The sequence below is a fragment of the Peromyscus eremicus genome, chromosome 10, assembly GCF_949786415.1.
Source record: "Peromyscus eremicus chromosome 10, PerEre_H2_v1, whole genome shotgun sequence".
Taxonomy (NCBI): Eukaryota; Metazoa; Chordata; class Mammalia; order Rodentia; family Cricetidae; genus Peromyscus; species Peromyscus eremicus.
The window spans coordinates 78,262,005-78,281,232 of record NC_081426.1 but is presented as its reverse complement, the minus strand read 5'-3'; the positions used below and the strand labels follow the sequence as shown (position 1 = coordinate 78,281,232).

The window sequence follows — 19,228 nt, the reverse complement described above, 5'->3', positions numbered from 1 at the left end:
TTCACCTATTTTTCTTGTCTGGCTACTGGCCAATCAGCACTTTATTTATTAACCAATCAGAGCAATACATTTACAACATACAGAGTGATATCTACAACAATACTATTTAATGATTTTAAATAAATGGTTCAGAGGTCCATAGTATAACTTTAGAATTATAAACACTGCAACTAAATTTGAAGCTGATTTTATCCAAGGTAGTAGCCCCATTTTTTAGCCTTTCCATTGGTTCCGGACCTACCCAATCAGGAATCTTCTTTCTTGAAATTAGTCACCCTGGTGTCACGTCCGCCTCGACCAGCAAGGAAGACGCAACGCCAGGCTCTTCTCCAAGCAGTTTATTCAGGAACCTTGAACAATCTTCTGACCCCGGGGAAAGTCATTTTCTTCTTCACTCTCTCACTGTCACTCTCTCCCTCACTCATACTCACTCTCCCATTCTCTCTCTCATCCTCACTCACAGTCAGTCACCCCCACAGTCACTCTCACAGTCACTCTCACAGTCATTCATCGGGAAAGTCAGCCCACGCCCTTTATAGCCACTGGGCAATCAACCCCGTGGTGCTACGTGGACAATGCCGCTAGGGTCAGACATACGCAAGCAAGCCAGATTAGGTCCAGGTGTGTAGAAGCAAGCCAGATCCTAGCCTTAGCCAAATAAGGAGCATCTGCCATCGGGAAGGCAGAAACCAGACGCCGCGCCATCCTTGAGGCACAGCCGTGCACGGCTCTCTACACCCTGGCAGGAATGAATATATTCTAATGAGACATTTTGCCTCACTCTTCGACTATCAGACTTGAAAGAATGGATGCTAAAAAATTAGAATTTTCCTGATGACCTTTTGCTGGGAGAATTGTCTAATTCCTTGAGTGTACCCAGGAGAAATCTATCCTCAAGGGCCATTTACAACTAAAGGGGACTAACATTTCTGAAGAACCTGGGAGCTAAGAAAATGTTGGGCAAGGGACCACATCATGGCTGAACTGCTTAGCTATGCATATATCTTGTCAGAATCCCGACGATGGAGTGGTAAACGTGACTGGTTTTCTCTGCCTCTGTTACTAAAGAGATTACAATCAGTAAATCTGTTTTTTTTTCTGCATTTTACAGTTTATTTGGCTCCTTTGATGGGCTTATTTAGGTGTGTGTGTGTGTGTGTGTGTGTGTGTGTGTGTGTGTGTGTGTGTGTAACTGGCTTGTTGGGACACACAGGCTGAAACCCCTTAGTCATGAAACCCCTTTTTCCTTATTCTGTGCTTTTTGTATAGTTGGTATAAAATGGGTGGTGCTTTGTGATTGGCTTTGATTATATTAAGGGTTTAAAGTACTGTCATGTTATAGGAGGTAGCCAAGTTTCTTTTATGTAATGTTAACTACATATTGTAACAGAAAGTCCACACTTGCTCATTTCTAATTTGACATTAGCTTTTCTTCCCAATTTTTGACTACTATTGTTTTTTATTAATATTCATTACCATATATTTGTCTGCTCTATATTTTGATCTCAACCCTTTCCTGAGTCCATGTATCTTTAGCAGACCTCACAAAGAATATAACCCCTTATTTTCATTATTCCCTCATTGAGGCAAAATGTTATTAGAAAAAGTCCAGGGTGCCTCCTTGCTTAGCTCCAGTGGTGTCCTACACACAGCACCAAGCAAACCATGAGCTCCTACGTGGGCTCCAACTCATAGAGCAAAGGCAAGAGGACTGAGCAAGCTGGGACAGGAAAGGGGGAAAAGGTGAAAACACCATCATGCTCTTGGGCAGAACCCAGTTTACCTTGAGGTGTGCTGTCTGGAGCTCCTTAGTGGGATCTGCCTAGCAAAACGGCAGAGTTGCTCCTGAATGGGCATTGAAGAAAGGGACACCCGGTGGAACTCGTGGCTGTCCTGGGGTGAGCACGGAAGTGGGGTGCAGCTGGGAGTACTGCAGCTGGGCGGGCAGGCAGCATGGGCAGAGACTTCTTGCAGTTCTTATCTGGAGTTTAACAGGCTCTGGGCGGGGACCTGAAGAAATAGGGATCCACCCTGCCTGCTGCTGTGTCTCCATCCCAGTTTCCTGTAAGAGGTTTGTTTGGATCTGTTTGACAGGAGCCTAATGATGAAATCTTTGAAGTCTGCAGAAGTGGCAGACTGTTTCCAAGGAGCTGCTCAGGTTGCCACCCACAGCAGAGTACAGTAGTATCCTGATGTCTCCCCTTGCTCTCTACTGTTTCTCTCTTGATTACAAGCAGTTAAGAGGATGAAGCCCTATCTCATTGTGGTTTTCAATTGTTTTGAGCTGAGCTTGGTTGACGTTAAGCATAATGATGCTGAACATACTTCCACATGCGTATTGGCCACATGTAGCTCTTTCATGGAAAAATGTCTATTCAGATCCTGTGTCCATATTTTATTTTTGAGTCATGTCAGGTGTTTTCCCTTCCACATTATGAAGTTATGACCTTTCTTTATACAGTCTTTGGGGTGGGGGAGGTATATGAATTTCAAATGCATCCTCCAGGTTTGTGATTTGTGTTTTCAGGACTTACAGTGATGTTTTTGATGCAGAGAAGTTTTCATTTTTATGAGTCCAATTAATGAAGTTTAGCTTAGCTGCTTCTGCTTTTGAGGTCAAAGAGAAAATCAAATTTCAAATTCAATAACAAATATACATTTACCCATTTATTAACATCTAATATTTATAATTGTTACATTTACTTCTCAAAGCATTTTAAATGATACTTTTACATGATTATTTAAGAGTTAGAGGTCCATTTTTAATTTTTCATGCCAATAGATATCTTAGAAGCCCTTGATAAAAAAAGAAAAAAAAAACAAAGCAAACAAACAAAACTAAACCCTGCAACTTTCCCATGGATAGTTTTATGATCCTTGTCAAATATCAATCAAATTGTATATTTTTATATTCTCTATAACTTTAGCACTCTTACACAAAATTAATACAGCATAAAAGTAATAAAACCATCATCAAGCATTAAGAATCTTTTATTGCCAATACATGATTTAATATGTTTATGTGTACAGAAAAACTGTAGACATTACCTATGCCAAAGAGCATAATTTATTGATATAACAGTTTTCTTTTAAATAAAGATAAAAATCAAACCCAGATCAAAAATCAAATATGAAACAATTATTTCCCAGCACTGTAACAATGAAAATGGATAGGAATTCTAAACATACATATATATGTGTGTCTATTACAAATATTTGTCTACTACAAATATCTTTTTTTGGAGAGAGAGTTGCTCATGTATTCCTGGCTGTCCTAGAATTCTCTCTGTAGACCAGGCTGGCTTGAAACTCAGAGATCTACCTGCCTCTACCCCTGGAGTGTTGGAGTTAAAGGCTTGTGCTACCATTCTTGACTATTTTTTTTAATTTGTATTATTTACATAAAATATATTTTTTCTTTTTTGGTTTAGGAGACAAGGCTGTAGACCAAGCTGATCTTGAATTCACAGAGATCCCCTTGTATCTGCATCCAGAGTGCTAGGATTAAAAGAGTGCACCACCCCGCCTAGGTACTTAAAATAATTAAAAGTAAATAAATGAAGAAGAAGTTTAAGTAGCCAGGCAAGATGGCACACACCTTTAATCGCAGCACTAAGGAGGCAGATGCAGGTAGATCTCTGTGAGTTCAAGGCCAGCCTGGACTACATAGAGGGTTTGAGGACACCCAGAGATTCATAGTGAGAGTCTGTCTCAAGTATACAAGTCAACAATCACAAAGAAGAACAAATAAAAGAATAAAAGAAATAAAAAGAAAGTGATAAACATATGTTTCACTTCAAACCCTGGTCTGAAGTGATGGCTCAGCAGTTAAGCGCACTGCTTGCTGTTCCAGAGGACCCAGTTAGATTCCCAGCACCCACACAACTTATACACATCTGTAACTCCAGTCCTAGGGTTTCCTAATCCATCTTCTAGCTTCTGAATGCACCAAGCACACATGTGGTACACACACATACTTGTCGAGAAAACATTCATGCAGCATATACAAATAAATAAATTTAAAAATAGGTAACTAAAATGTAATTTTAAGCAAGTAGGCTTGGAGAGAGATTAGGACCCCATTATAAAGCAACTTCTGTAAAATAAAAACAGAAATATGGAAATTAATGGGGCAATATGCCTTTAAATTCTAGATACGCAGAGACTGGAATTAAGTGCTAACCAAGCAGAAGGAGGGTGTTTGAAGTGAACCTTGGAATGGGCACATCACTCTGAAGCCACCTGATCTCATCTAAGGTGAACTTTGGTTTCTGCTTAGGATTGTTTTGAATCCAAGTATTGGCAGGAGCTGGAAACTGCTTCTGTTATCCTATAATTTTCTCCCTTTGAACAGTCAGTGTTCTTTTAACCTTGTAAGCAAAGTTTTATTTTGGCCAGTGTTGCCTTTATAGCTAGATCCTTCAGCCTGGGCACATTGACATAATGCTTCCATATCCATGGAACTCTCTTGGCCAGCTTCAGCTCTCTTTCTTATTTCATGTATTTCTAGCATCAGCTTGGTTGTGTTTCCCTGGGGTTAAGACACAGGGGTCACATTCTCTCCTGAGTTCAGAAGGAGCAAGGGCTCTTTATTGACCAGCTTTCTCATCTCTCCTTTTGTTGGACACTCTGCACTATTGCAGTTACTCTTCCTTTCTGTCCTTGTCCATGACTGATGCTTCCTTCCCTGGGTAACCTGTTCATAATTCATTTCCCAACCTTTTTTTGTGTGTGTGTGTTTGTCTGTGTGGTGATATTTTGTATATGCTCTAACAAATAAAGCTTGACTAGTGATCAGAGTGCAGAGCTAGCTCTAGTTAACCATAGAGGCCAGGCAGTGGTGACACACACCTTTAATCCCAGCACTTGGGAGGAGAAAGCAGGAAAATCAGGAGCTCAAGGCCACCCTGGGCTACAGGAGATTTATCTCTAAAAGAGACACAGAGCCAGGTGGTGGAAGCTCACGCCTTTAATCCCAGCACTAGGGAGATGGAGACATTAATACAAAGCATTAGGAGACAGGAGCTCAGCCATTCGGTTTGAGGATTCAGTAGAGGTAAGAAGTCTCTCCAGTGTCTGGCTCTTTCACTTCTCTGACATTTCAGCATTTACTCCAATATCTGACTTCAGATTTTTATTATTAACACCAATTAGAATTCACGCTACACTTTTTGTAAAGTATACAGTATACTTTACAGGTGTGACAGCTGTCCCAGGGCTCACTTCCTCTTCACTAACTAGGGTTCCTGCTGCTTCTGAACTCTGAGCTTTGAACAGTTTATGGTTGAAGGACTCAGCTCTGCATTGGTAGTAGAATGGTTTCTAGTTTCAATGTTTATGGTAACAGCCATAGCCATAGATCTGGCTTACTTTCAGCCTTTATCAAAGAAGCTTTTGTTGTTGTGTTCACTAATCAACTCAGAGACTCACAACTGCCCAAAGGGCTGAGAGTGATGAAGTCCATGCCAAGGCTCAGGGAATCTGCAGAAGAACGGGGAAAGAACGTAAGAACCCAATGATGAGAAGTGATATGGAACACTTTCTTCTGGACATGCCATGGCTTTCTCATTCATAAACTCAAAGAATCTGTCAGCTGCACAGGACTTGTGTAAGATCAGGTAGCCAAAATTCCATAATAAATGGGGAGGATCTCCTAATACTCCACCCATAAATAAAGAGTTTTTGGCAGTCATAGATTCCAGGAAGGGATGAATCATTATTATGGGGGTTGGGTGGACACTGGTACATTGGCCATGATCCAGCAATGTCTCCCTATGAATGCACACATGCATCTATAGGCATCACTAATTGGACTTACTGGGTTATTAATAATTAGAGGACAGGAAGTTGGGATTTGGACGTATTTGGGTGAGATCCAGTGGGAAGCAGATACGTGATCAGGAGGGACCAATTTAATATTTCACTGAATCAAGGTTACAAATTATAAATGAATAAATTAAACAAAATAAACCAAACAAATTGGGAGTCTGTGGGGAACCTTTCAGGATTGGAATATAATATGAGGTAAGTGATGTTGGGACTTAAAAAATTGTGGTCTTCTCTTGCATGTGTACTTTATAATGAGAGGAAAAGGAACTTTTGAAAGCTCACGTCTACTTCAAAAGGCTGAAATAAGAGTGACAGTGTCCAGGTCAGTTGTGACTAAGGGATAAGATGGAAAGCCTGCCTTGCTGGGATGCACTGGGGGAGGTCTGTATGTCTGTCCTCCCCACTTCAGCTACTCCCTTTTCTTCTTCTTTCCAGATTTAGCAAACTTCTGGCAACAAAAGAGGCAACACTTCATGATGATGAGCATCACAGTCAGCACACAGGCGAGCAAGAATCCAAGCACATCCAGAGAATGGTACTGGAACCAGGTGAGGTCATGTGCTGCCACACGAAGGTGCTTGGCTCCTTTGTTGCGCATGACATACTCAATCCAGAAGATGGCTCTGTCCAGGGGTTTCACTGCCTGATCATGGTGGATTCTTGATAGCCTCATGGCATTCTCCTTATAGCTAAAGACAGCAACGTGGGAAACAAATTAGTTTACTTAAGTGCATCAAGCCTATGGAAGGTTCTGGGAAAGTATCACGAGACTCAGTACATTCCTTAGATTAGCCCTAGATACAGTGTGGTTTGATCGGGACATGTTTGTAGGTTTGCCTGTAAGCTGTCATTTTCTGAGAAATTCTTTCTCAGAAAATGGAAATCATTTGGGAAGTAAATCTTTCCAGCAGAGCAAATGTTCATAATCCTTTTCTAGCACTGTAAGTGAGGTGATTCATAGACATTGAGCATGATCACATTGATGCTCTTTAGAAGAAAAGGTGTCAAAATTCTGTATAATCTCAATAAAAACACTATTGATGATTAAAAATTGGGAACTGGTGAGAATGGGACATACTTTGCACCAGATGACTTGAGGGCTGGGATGCAGCTCATTGATAACTTGCTTAGAAACTATTTCCATCATCAAATTATTTTAAACTAACCTCTCATACAGTAAGTCTATAGCGATTTACAGTCTTTTTTTTAAAAGATTTATTTATTTATTATATATAGTGTTCTGTCTGCATGTATCCTTGCAGGCCAGAAGAGGGCACCAGATCTCCTTACAGGTAGTTGTGAGCTTCCATATGGTTTCTGGGAATTGAACTCAAGACCTCCGGAAGAGTAGCAGTGCTCTTAACCACTGAGCTGTCTCTCCAGCCCAATTTACAGTCTTGATTGACAGTGAAAGCTCATTCCATAGTGCTTAAATGAGTTTTATATTGTTGCTGTTTTCAAACTTAGAATAAGACCAGATGAATTCTACTGTTATCTTGGAGAGAGCCTATGTAGACCAGTACCAATTTGAACAAAATCACTATACTCACGAAGAATCATCAGTGACTGTCTTCAGTGCATTGACCAGATCTGCACTGGACATTGTGAGAAAGTCCAGTCTAACACCTGCTCCCTTGGTCTTCATGTGAACAACATTGTCAAACTGGTCTCCAAACAAAGGAATGCCAACCACAGGGATCCCGTGGTAGATCGCCTCATAGATGCCATTGGTGCCACCATGAGTTATAAAAGCTCTGGTTTTAGGATGACCTAGGAAGGGGAGATATTAAGGGCAAGTGTTAATCATGAGTCTGAGATAGAAAATGAGAGGCAGGGGGAAAAGGCACAGAAATGGTAAATATTCTCTAGTTAACATTATCATAACCACAGGACTACACTGAATTCCCCCCATATCTTAGACTAAAGAGCACCACAAGTCCACAGAGGTTAAGTGAAGGCCACATAGAGGAGGTGCAGTGTGGAAGCAGAATGATTTTGTACAATGACCAAAAAGGGCAGAGCTCCTCCCAAGTGCAGCAAACAGCTTGTGTAAGCACAGGCTGTGGTTCAGGAGAGTGTGTTCTCTTAAAGCAACAGTGAAGCCACTGCTCATGGTAGGTTGCCTCCGTGTAGTAGGGGGTTGGTTGACCATACTGATGGAATGAGAATTACGACAAGCAATACTTCACCAAATACAGGACTGCCTCATGATGTGGAGTTTTTGGGAGCTAGTAACTGAAGAGTCATTAATGAAAAAATACCATTCTCACTGGCATTAGAAATTCACCTACAATAGGGGAAAGGGTGTATGTAAAGGTATAGACATAGGAGGTGGAGAAAAAGAAGTGACTGAAATGTATTGGAACAGTAATTAAAGAAGAGATAAAAATGGGTTATCCCATCTGGATATTAGTGTTAGAATATTCCCATTAGTTCTTGTATCCATTTTCCCCAGGACTAGATCACAGCTGTCATAAATGCATTAGTGTTGACCAGCCATTTTTATGTCTCAGGCGTCTCCTAATACTTACCAAGAAGGTCATTCTGGGGGATCCATTTGTATAGCCGAGTGTTAGAGCCCAAGGTGTTTGGTTTCTTGCCTTCAAATCGCCAAAAAACCTGTTAAGATTAAGCTAGCCTCTTATTACTTTGGTCAAATGCAAGTTACTCCTGTTAGAATTCTCAAGATATTTAAGAATCAATTGAGATAAATGCCCAGTCTTGAGGAGCCAGGAGGTGAGGATACATGATGGGAACTGTGAAGAACGACTACAGCAAGGATGCAATACTTTTCATTCTCCTGCATTTATTCCCATGCTTATCTAAGTGTCAGCATGCCACCTTAACATTTAACCAACAGCAACTTAGGCAAAGGCAGGTCCAGCAATGTCAAGCAGGATTAAGAAATGTGTCAGGGCTGGAGAGATGGCTCAGTGTTTAAGAGCACCGGCTGCTCTTCCACAGGACCCAGGTTCAATTCCCAGCACCTACATGGCAGCTCACAACTGTTTGTACCTCCAGTTCCAGAGGATCCAACACCCTCACACAAACATACATGCAGGCCAAACACCAATACAAATTTAAAAAAATAAAAAGAAATATATGATTGAAATTACAGTTAAACAATCTACCAATGTTACTAATACAAAACTTGATTTTTTCTAATATATATTTATAGCAGTTTTTATTTTCCAAATTCAATATAAATATTTGTCAATGATATTTGAGTTAGTTCATGTATCATCACTTTTATCAAAGGTATTTTGTTAGATTATATCCTTGTCGCATGGCACTGTTTAAGCACAGGGTCACTTCAAGAGCAAGTGTCTGAGTTGCCTCCTATTTCAGCATTAACATCCTCAGTCCCCCAGGTGGACCTGGGGTTTGTAAATCCTATTTTACCTATTGTTTTGTGTAGCAAGGAAAACAGTACCCTGCATAAGCCTATTTTAGTATGTAGGTGGTCACATTTGGCCAAGCTACAAAGGGATATTATGCCATTATACAAATCTCATTTTTTATTTTCTTTCTTTTTTGAGAAAGGGTTTTTCTGTGTAGTTTTGGTGCCTGTCATGGATCTCACTCTGTAGAACAGGCTGGCCTTGAATTTACAGAGATCCTCCTGGCTCTGCCTCCTGAGTGCTGGGATTAAAGGCGTGCGCCAACACCTCCAGGCAAACCAAACCTCATTCTTTTTAAATTTACATTTTCTTCTTTTTCTATTTTCATTTTATTGAAAAGAGATTTTTTTTCATGCAGTATCTTCTGATTATATTTTCCCTCCCCCAGCCTCTCCTCATCCATCCAAATCCATACCCATTCTTTCTCTCTCCTTAGAAAGCAAACTGGCATCTAAATAATAAAATAAAATAATATAACAGATAAGCAAATAAGCCAGAATAGCACTAATTCCATTTTAAAAGTAAAGATTTATTTTTGTTTATGTGTAAGCTAGTGTGTCTGCATGTGTGAGTGTGTATGTATGGTGATTCGAATAGGTATGGCCCCTGTGGACTCATGTGTTTCAATGCTTGGCCTATAGGGAGTGGCACTATTTGGAGCAGTGGTCTTGTTGGAAGAAGTGTGACCTTGTTGGAGGAAATGTGCCACTGTGGGGACAGGCTTTGAGGGCTCATATGCTCAACCTAAGCCCAGTGTGGCACACAGTCATCTCCTTCTGCTGCCTGTGCATAAAGATGTAGAACTCTGCCCCTGTTCCATCACCATGTCTACCTGGCCATGATGATAATAGACTAAACCTCTGAAATGGTAAGCCAGCCCCAGTTAAATGTTTTCCTTTGTAAGAATTGCCTCCAGGAAAGGCACAAAGCTACACAGAGAAACCCTGTGTCGAAAAATCAAGGGGGGAAAAAAAAAAGAATTGCCATGGTCATGGTGTCTCTTCACCGCAATAGAAACCCTAACTAAGACAGTATGTGTATACATATGGATGGAAAGTGTGTATGGGTGTCATGACAGGCTGGATGAGGGCGTTGGATCCTATGGAGATGCAGTTATGGGCAGTTGTGAGCTGACAAATGTTGGGTCTCAGAAGTAAGTTCAGGTCCTCTGGGTGAGCAACACATGCTCTTCAAGGATGAGGCACTTCTGCAGTCCCACAACTGCAAATTTTGATTGCTTCCTTATTGTTACTGGGCCAGTGCACTTACTGGTTATAATTTAAATGCTGTATGGTTTTAAGGTAGTGTGCACAGAGTCCTCCAAGTGAATGGAGGAAGTAAGAAGGCACATTGTTGTGCCTATAATACCTTCTTGACACTAAGTTCACAAACTCTTGTTTAGTTTTTTTTTCTGAACATAATGTTAATAACAAAGTTATTAATCAAAAACATCACCTACTATTTGGCATCTGTCCCCTCTATTTCTGTGTCACAGGTGACTTCAGAGATGAGCTAGAGTTATCAGGACAACTTCAGTTTCACACAAAAGAGGTTTCTGCAATCACACCTGAACAGGATGCAACACTGAGGCACTGTATCTCACCTTCTGTGGAATCTGGGCAAGGCCTGCTGCAATCACATTGGCCCTTTCTTCTGTTAGGGTACCCACCATGGATCCCAGGGAAAACACCACAACACCATGTTCTCCAGATGACTGGACAAAGTCTTCTATTTCCTGTTAATGAAATATCAGCTCATCACTAACAGCTTCAACACCAAATAACCTGCATAAAAACTGACACCAACATCCACAGGAAGAAACTGAGCAGCAATAGAAATGATAGAGTAGTGGGTGCTGAAAACTATCCATATGGATGGACAGTTGTAGCCAACTGTAAGGTTACAGTTCTGTGTGTTACACATATTCACATTCATATAAACAGTTCTGGAACATTTTCATCTTGAAAGGCAAGATTTGTAGAAATTAAATCCAACATTATCTTTCTCCTTCTCCAGTCCCTTGGTTACCATACATCTGTTTTCTGTTTCTATAATTTTGACCAGTCTGGGTAGTATACATAAGATTTTCTTCTTATTTCTGTCTTGTTCTGTGGCTGAGTTTACTTTGTGTACAGTCATTAAAGGTCATACCATGTATCTCTATACTCTCAGTTTTAAAGGTTTAGTGATTTTTTTTTGTATTTATGTACTACATATTGTTTACTTATACTTCTAGTGATACCTAGACTGTTTCTCCCTTTATTCGTTACTGTTCTAATGCTGTGAGGAGACACCATGATTAAGGCCACCTGGGAGCTTGGTCACAGTTGCAGAGGTTTAGTCTATGAAAACTGTGGTAGGGAGCACTGCGGTAGGCAGGCAAGCATGGCACCAGCAGAGTATCTGAGAGCTCAACCTGATCCATAAACTGTAGTCAGAGGGAAAGACACCAGGTATGGCTTGGGCCTTTGAAACCTCAATGCCTGTCTCCAGTGACACACCAGCAAGGCCACACCTCCTAGTCCTTTATAAACAGTTCCTCGACTTTACACCAAGCATTCAAATGTATGACCCTATGGGGACATTCTTCTTCAACTACCACACATCTTCCTGTCAGGAACAGGGCAGCTGTGATCATCCTTCCATCCATTCTTTTGCACACAGACCCAAGAATTCATGGAACACGAATCTTTTTCTAATTTCGTTAACAATGTTCATTCTCTTTTCTATAGTATGTGTGTATTTTAAGAGGTGCTCATTTTGTTGGCAAGATATTTACTATGTTGTCAATTTATGTTACTGTGCTTCCTTGTATAAATGTATATATGTATGTATGTATGTATGTATGTGTCTGTGTACATGAGTGTGTTTCTACTTGTGTGACTGATTGATCAAGACAGTACATACAGCCATTGTGACTTTTGACAATAAGTTTTTCTTTGACATAACTCCATTTGTCTTCTCCTAGTTCACTTTGAATAGGACTTGGCTTCTGGAACTGCTCTTGCATTAAGTATTTGTGTGTTCTCCTTTGCATGTTTGAATGAAAGAAAACATTTTTAAAATAGTTTTTTTTTTCTTTTTGTTTTTTTGAGACAAGTTTTCTCTGTGTGTAGCCTTGGCTGTCCTAGAACTTGCTCTGTAGACCAGCCTGGCCTTAAACTCACAGAGATCTTCCTTTCTCTGCCTTAAAGCTGTGTGCCACGACTGCCCAGCTGAGAAAACAGTCTTTAACAGATCTTTTGAATCAATTTGATCCAAATGCTGAAATTGGTCCTAATCATCCTTCATGTATTTTTCAACTCCTGCATATGCCATCTAGGGGATATTTGACCCAAAATGTCCTGAATAACTTTCTTCCCACAACAATTTTGATGTTCTACCACAGAGAGAGCCAAAGCACATCACTGTCGTCCTGACATGGCCATACCTCGCCGTACATGTGCATCTTTGAAGCCGTGGCCAGTGGTCAAAATAGGCTGATTGTCAGCTGTTGAGTCAAACTCCTGATCAAAAAACATTTGTTGATGTTGCATGGGGCATATTTTGTCTACTAATACCTTACTACCCTTTATAAGTTGAATTTGAATTCAGAAGAAATGGAGGACAGTTTCCTCAGTTCCCCAATTCTAATAGGCTGGCTGAAATTCCCTGGCTTCTAGAATCTAGTTTTAGTTACAGTCTGTTGAGTTGAGGCACCTTCTTGGTTGGAAATCTTGCTGACTGACTCTAGAGGGGGGGTCATTTCCCGACTTTTAAAGGGAAAAACTTCTTTTTACTTGATACTGAAAAGCTGGGAATAGAACCTGGGTCCTCCACAAGAACAGCAATTGCTCTGGTTCAGTGAGCTGTTTCTTCAGTCCTCCATCTTTTTGAATCAGTACATAGAGCAGTAGGCTTCGTTGTGACATTTGGGAATATAATTTGCTTTTGTTTTGCTGTCCCGTGCCCCTGAGCTTCCATTCCCCATTCCATCTTCTACTGCAGGGATCACAGTCTATTTTCATGTCACATGTGTTCCATTATTGCAACCTTGGGTTTTACCCCAGCAAACACATATGTAAAATTACTATATATATATATATATATATATATATATATATATATATATATTACACATGCTGATTATGTGATATACATTTAGAAAATTAAAGTCCTATAATATAGACATTTTTACTCCTATAGAACAACATTGTTTCTCCCTATTTTTTCATTTTCTCTTCATTTTATATGTAAATTTGTGTTGTGGCTGTGAGTAGTTAAATATTCTATGAAAAATAATTATAGAATATATTGTATGAATTTTCAATAAAAAACGTAACATTTTTGTAGGCATACAGCATGCATATAAAAATAAAACCAGCTTTTTATACATGTAAGTAACATTCAGTGCTTCCTTCATGAATAACTGCTATGAATCTTAATCATAAATACATCTTAATTATTTATATGCATAATTTCCCAACAGTTTATAGTAAAACAAATTCTTTTCTAAAAGATTTTCTTTTGAGTGTTTTGCCTGCACTTATGTATGTGTTCTATGTGTGTGCAAGTGCTCCCTGAGGCCAGAAAAGGGGAGTCAGATTCTGTGGTACTAGAGTTATAGGTGATTGTAAAGTACCACGTGGGTGCTGGGAACCAAACCTGGGTCCTCTACAAGAGCAGCAAGTGCTCTTAAATTCTAAGCCATCTCTCTGGCCCCATGAAACAGATGTTAATGGTATATTCTTTCTCTCTCCTTCCACAGAGTACAACTTATTGAAAGATGCTATGATAGAATTCAATGCCTTCTTCTCTAACGTTAACACCAATGGTCATCAATCACAACTCAATCAAACTCATATTTTTAGAACCAAATGCATTACTGCGTTATAAAATTTTAAATCCTTAAGTGTGTGGCTCTGGGACCCCAAGTTCATGTGACAGATTGTTACATTCATACCTCCATTTTCTATCTTAATGCAGAGATACAAAAAGCACATTTTAAATTCCTGTGGAAAGATGCAATTTTAAATGGTTTCTGAGTATGCCCTCATTCACAACACACTGACAAGAACTCCCAAGAATTCACCTTTTGCAACATCTCACTCTCTTTTCTATATGTCAAGAAAGCTGAGAGAAAGGTGGTATGGAAAATGTTATTACAGAAGAAGACAGCACAATTAAGCCTTATTAATGTTTTTGACATAAGTTAACAATCTCCGTAAGAGACATTATTATCTTTCCTCATACTACCTGCTCTTTCACATATTAGCTCTCTCAAACCTCCTTTATTTACTTCCTGACATTTAGTTAATGAATCCCTTATTTTAGCAGAGAAGTGACCTTATAATGGTACTCCATTTTGGGGGGGCGCGGTTTGAGACAGGGTTTCTCTGTGTAGCTTTGGAGCCTGTCCTGGAACTTGCTCTGTAGACTAGACTGGCCTCGAACTCACAGAGATCCTCCTGGCTCTGCCTCCGAGTGCTGGGATTAAAGAAGTGTGCCACCTACATACACAATGGAGTACTACTTGGCAGTAAAAAAAAAAAAAATGACATCATGAAATTTGTAGGCAAATGGATGGAACTAGAAAATATCATCCTGAGTGAGGTAACCCACAATCAGAAGGACAAACATGGTATATACTCACTCATAAGTGGGTACTAGAAGTAAAGCAAAGGATAACCAGACTTACAACCCACAGCTCCAAAGAAGCTAGCTAACAAGGAGAAACCTAAGAGGGACATATGGATTACCCTTGGAAGGGGAAATAGATGAGACCTCCATGAGTAAATGGGGGTGGAGGGGCAATGGAGGGTGAGGTATGGGAGATGAAATCATAAGGGAATGCAATGGTTGAGCTGGAACAGGGACAGAGTGGGAGAGCAAGGAAAGAGATATCATGATAGAGGAGATATCATGGGGATAGGGAGAAACAGGGTGCTAGGGAAGTTCCTAGAAATCCACAAGGAAGGATGATCCCATCTTAGACTACAACAATAGTGGACAGGGTGCCTAAACTGGCCTACTCTGGTAGTCAGATTGGTGAATACCCTAATTGTCATCATAGAGCCTTCATCCAGTGTAGTGGGTAGCCATTCCAGCTTTGTTCTGGAAGTTCCAACCCCCATTGAGACTTCGGCAACTGTCATGCCTACAAGGCGGGGCCAAGGGAGGCACCTGGGGACCCGAGATCTGGATCGGTGGGTGCGCTCTTGGTTCCAGGACGCTGGATGGTGGAGGTAGACAGAGGAGAGCTCCAGAGAACACCGCTGGACTGTGATACACCTTCCCCAGACCCCGCGACCTACCTATCCCTTAATTTGTAAGTTACGCCATTAAATAAATCTCCTTTTAACTACGTGGAGTGACCTTAATAATTTCACCAATATCTGGCGCTCACGTGGGGCAAATCCCAAAAGCCTGGGTGGCTCCTGCCCTCAGCCTCCTCCCCGGCTAACAGGTACCTAAACCCGCCTGCAAAGTTCCATATAACCAGGGAACACCTACACGGTTCCATTCCCGAAAAAGGGAGCAGCTAGTCCGGTCTCAGCTCCCTAGCTTAGCCCCAGACCAGCGAAAGAGGCACTCCCCAGCTTCCTCCGTGCCGGCGCCAGCTCCGGCTCCCGCCATCTTGACTCCAGCGAGCTGCAGTCAGCCAAGATCACCAGCAGGCCCTGCTTTGGAGCTGTACCATCGCCACCTGCTGGCTGAAAAGTGCTACTACACCCCCCAAAACCACGAAAGGTAAGTAAAAGTACCTGATAATTTTACACCTTAAAATTGACTGACAAATTTTGAGTAATTCTGGTAATATGGCTGACAACATTACCTCACAAGAATTTGAAAACCTTTTTGCCTGTATGATGAATGACATCTTCCTGGAAATATACGACCTTCCTAAGGCATATCTGGCCTGTACCATTTTGGCATTCATCGTAATAATTCACACAGTGTTCAAACACTGGTTTAAAAACAAGAACAAAGATGAGTTATTATTGGGACTGATACAGGCTTTAAGTGAGAGCAATGAAGGCTTACAGAAAAATATTCTCTCTCTGGAATCTGCTAACCAGGATTTACAGGCTTTCAAAACTAACAATGATGGCTTACAGAAAAAGATTCTATCTCTGGAATCTGCTTTAATGGATAGCAATGAGACCATAGAGAAAAATATTCTCTCTCTGGAATCTGCTAACCAGGATTTACAGGCTTTCAAAACTAACAATGATGGCTTACAGAAAAAGATTCTATCTCTGGAATCTGCTTTAATGGATAGCAATGAGACCTTAGAGAAAAAGATTCTCTCTCTGGAATCTGCTAACCAGGATTTACAGGCTTTCAAAGCTAACAATGACGGCTTACAGAAAAAGATTCTATCTCTGGAATCTGCTTTAATGGATAGCAATGAGACCTTAGAGAAAAAGATTCTCTCTCTGGAATCTGCTAATCAGGATTTACAGGCTTTCAAAACTAACAATGATGGCTTACAGAAAAAGATTCTATCTCTGGAATCTGCTTTAATGGATAGCAATGAGACCTTAGAGAAAAAGATTCTTTCTCTGGAATCTGCTAATCAGGATTTACAAAACAGGCTTGTACCAAAAATTGATCTTATTGATAATAAATGTGAATATTTAATGGATAGAACACTAACTCTCCAGACACTATATAAGGAAGAAAGATTATCATTAATTGATAAGATAAGGTCCATGGAATCATGTGTTTCTGAGGAACATAAAAACTTCTATGATTCCATGAGAAATCTGGAGTCCCTTGCCAGAGAGGAGGTTCACTCCCTAGAACAGACCCTAGGTGCTCGTTTGCAGGCCTTAGAAGAAACTCTCAGTAAACATGACAAGGGACCTAATAAGCAGAAGGGCAAGACCATAGAGGTTGTAACATCTCCAAATGGCTCTCACACAATGGCTTATCCTGTTATCATCCAGGAGAAGCCAGCGGATGACACACACCCCGAGCCATATAATACATATACATTACAACCAATTTCAACAAGGGACTTTAAAAATATAAAGGAAGCAGTAGTTACGTATGGGATACACTCCACATACGTAAAACAATTGTTAAATTCATGGTCTACCTCACATAGAATCATCCCAGATGACTGGCATCAGTTGATTTCAGCTGTTCTAGAATATAGTCAGCAGCTACAGTGGAAAAGCTGGTTGAGAGAAGAGGCAAAAAATTTAGAACAACAAGGTAAACTCAGAGGTTTTGTGATCTCCCAAGATCAAATACTTGGTGAGGGATGTTTTGCTGACAGGAATGTACAAGCCATTTATGATGAACATACAATATCCCTATGCCGTACAGCAGCTCTAAATGCTTGGGAAAAAATTCCAGAACCTGGAAAACCAACTGAGGTATACACAAAGATATTTCAGGGACCGCACGAACCCTTCACTGATTTTTTACAAAGACTGAACACAGCTATAACAAGAGCTGTATCAGATAAAGAATTAAGAAAAGTATTAACTGAGTCCTTGGCATTCGACAATGCTAATGCAGAATGCAGAAGAATACTTACACCATTAAAGATCAGATCAGCTCCTTTGGAAGAATGGATTCAGTATACTAATGGTGTTGAGTCTCGTAACTACAGTAATGAGGCTTGGATAGGAGAGACAAATCCCAGAGGTGAGAGAAGGCCCCGTGTTACCAAATGTTTTAAATGTGGTACACCAGGTCATATAAGTAAAAACTGTACATGGGGTACTCCTAGGAATAATACTCCTTTTAGGAATAGCCTAAACAGGAGACCCCAACCACCTCCCGGATTATGTAGAAGGTGTGGCAAAGGCCGACATTGGACCAGTGAGTGCAGATCAAAAATAGATATACGAGGTAACCCTTTACTGGCGGGAAACGCCTCAGGGGGCCTCTTGCAGGCCCCCAAATCAAATGTAGTACGAACATTTCCAGCCACTGTGGAAGAAATTCCTCTCCAGGACAACTGAATAAACCACTGCCTAATGTAAAAACCGATACTGCAATGGATGATAAAACAGCTCTGATGGATGGATCACAGTTTACAAAGAACACTATAAAACAAATATTTTGGCAGACTTCCATAAATGGTCAAAGACCAAAGCTTAGAATTCGAATTAATGGCCTGGTTATGGAGGGACTGGTAGACACAGGTGCAGATGTGACTATAATTACACCAAAATCATGGCATCCGAATTGGCCTCTTCAAGAGGTAGATGTCCAACTTTTAGGGATTGGCACCCTATCTCAGATAAAACAGAGTTCGAGATGGGTTGAATGCATAGGGCCAGAAGGACAGAGAGGAAGACTGAAGCCATATGTAGCAAATGTAGCAGTAAATCTTTGGGGCCGAGATCTGTTACAACAGTGGAATACCCAGATTAAAATTCCTACACTTTCAGAAAAAGAATACAGACCAATGCATGTTTCTAGGAATAATATCATCGCATGCTATAAAAATCAGGCACCAACCATTCAGGCTGTTCACAAACAGAGCACAACTGCTGTTGAACTCTCAGAAGTACCAACTGCCTTACCTTTAAAATGGCTAAGTAATAAACCTGTCTGGGTTGGACAATGGCCTTTGACAAAAGAGAAGCTACAAGCTTTAGAACAGCTGGTTCAAGAGCAGTTAAATGCTCAACACATTGAAGAATCTACCAGCCCTTGGAATTCTCCTGTATTTGTTATTAAAAAAAAAAGTCTGGTAATTGGAGAATGCTGACAGATCTGAGAGCTATTAATAAAGTAATTCAGCCAATGGGCTCCCTACAGACTGGGATGCCCTTGCCCTCTCTGCTACCTAAAGAATGGCCTATAACAGTTATTGTCTTAATAGACTGTTTCTTTACCATACCCTTACAAGAAAATGATAGAGAAAAATTTGCCTTCACAGTACCTAATTATAACAATTCTCAGCCAGTCAAGAGATATCAATGGAAGGTCCTCCCACAGGGAATGTTAAACAGCCCTACTTTGTGCCAATACTTTGTGCAGAAACCATTGGA

At 40.5% G+C, this 19,228-nt stretch overlaps 1 protein-coding gene across 3 annotated transcripts in view; it reads right to left on the bottom strand.

The window, feature by feature from the left end:
* Positions 1-6,238: 6,238 nt before the first annotated feature.
* Positions 6,239-19,228, bottom strand: part of LOC131920726 (UDP-glucuronosyltransferase 2B31-like) — a 32,847-nt gene continuing 19,857 nt past the window's right edge. For all 3 annotated transcript variants that reach the window (XM_059275157.1, XM_059275156.1, XM_059275158.1), the window contains exons 3-6: positions 10,834-10,965; positions 8,361-8,448; positions 7,380-7,599; positions 6,239-6,518 (exon numbers count right to left, since the gene is read on the bottom strand). In XM_059275157.1, coding sequence (XP_059131140.1) covers positions 6,239-6,518; positions 7,380-7,599; positions 8,361-8,448; positions 10,834-10,965 — 720 coding nt within the window. The remainder of the gene's footprint in view (positions 6,519-7,379; positions 7,600-8,360; positions 8,449-10,833; positions 10,966-19,228) is intronic.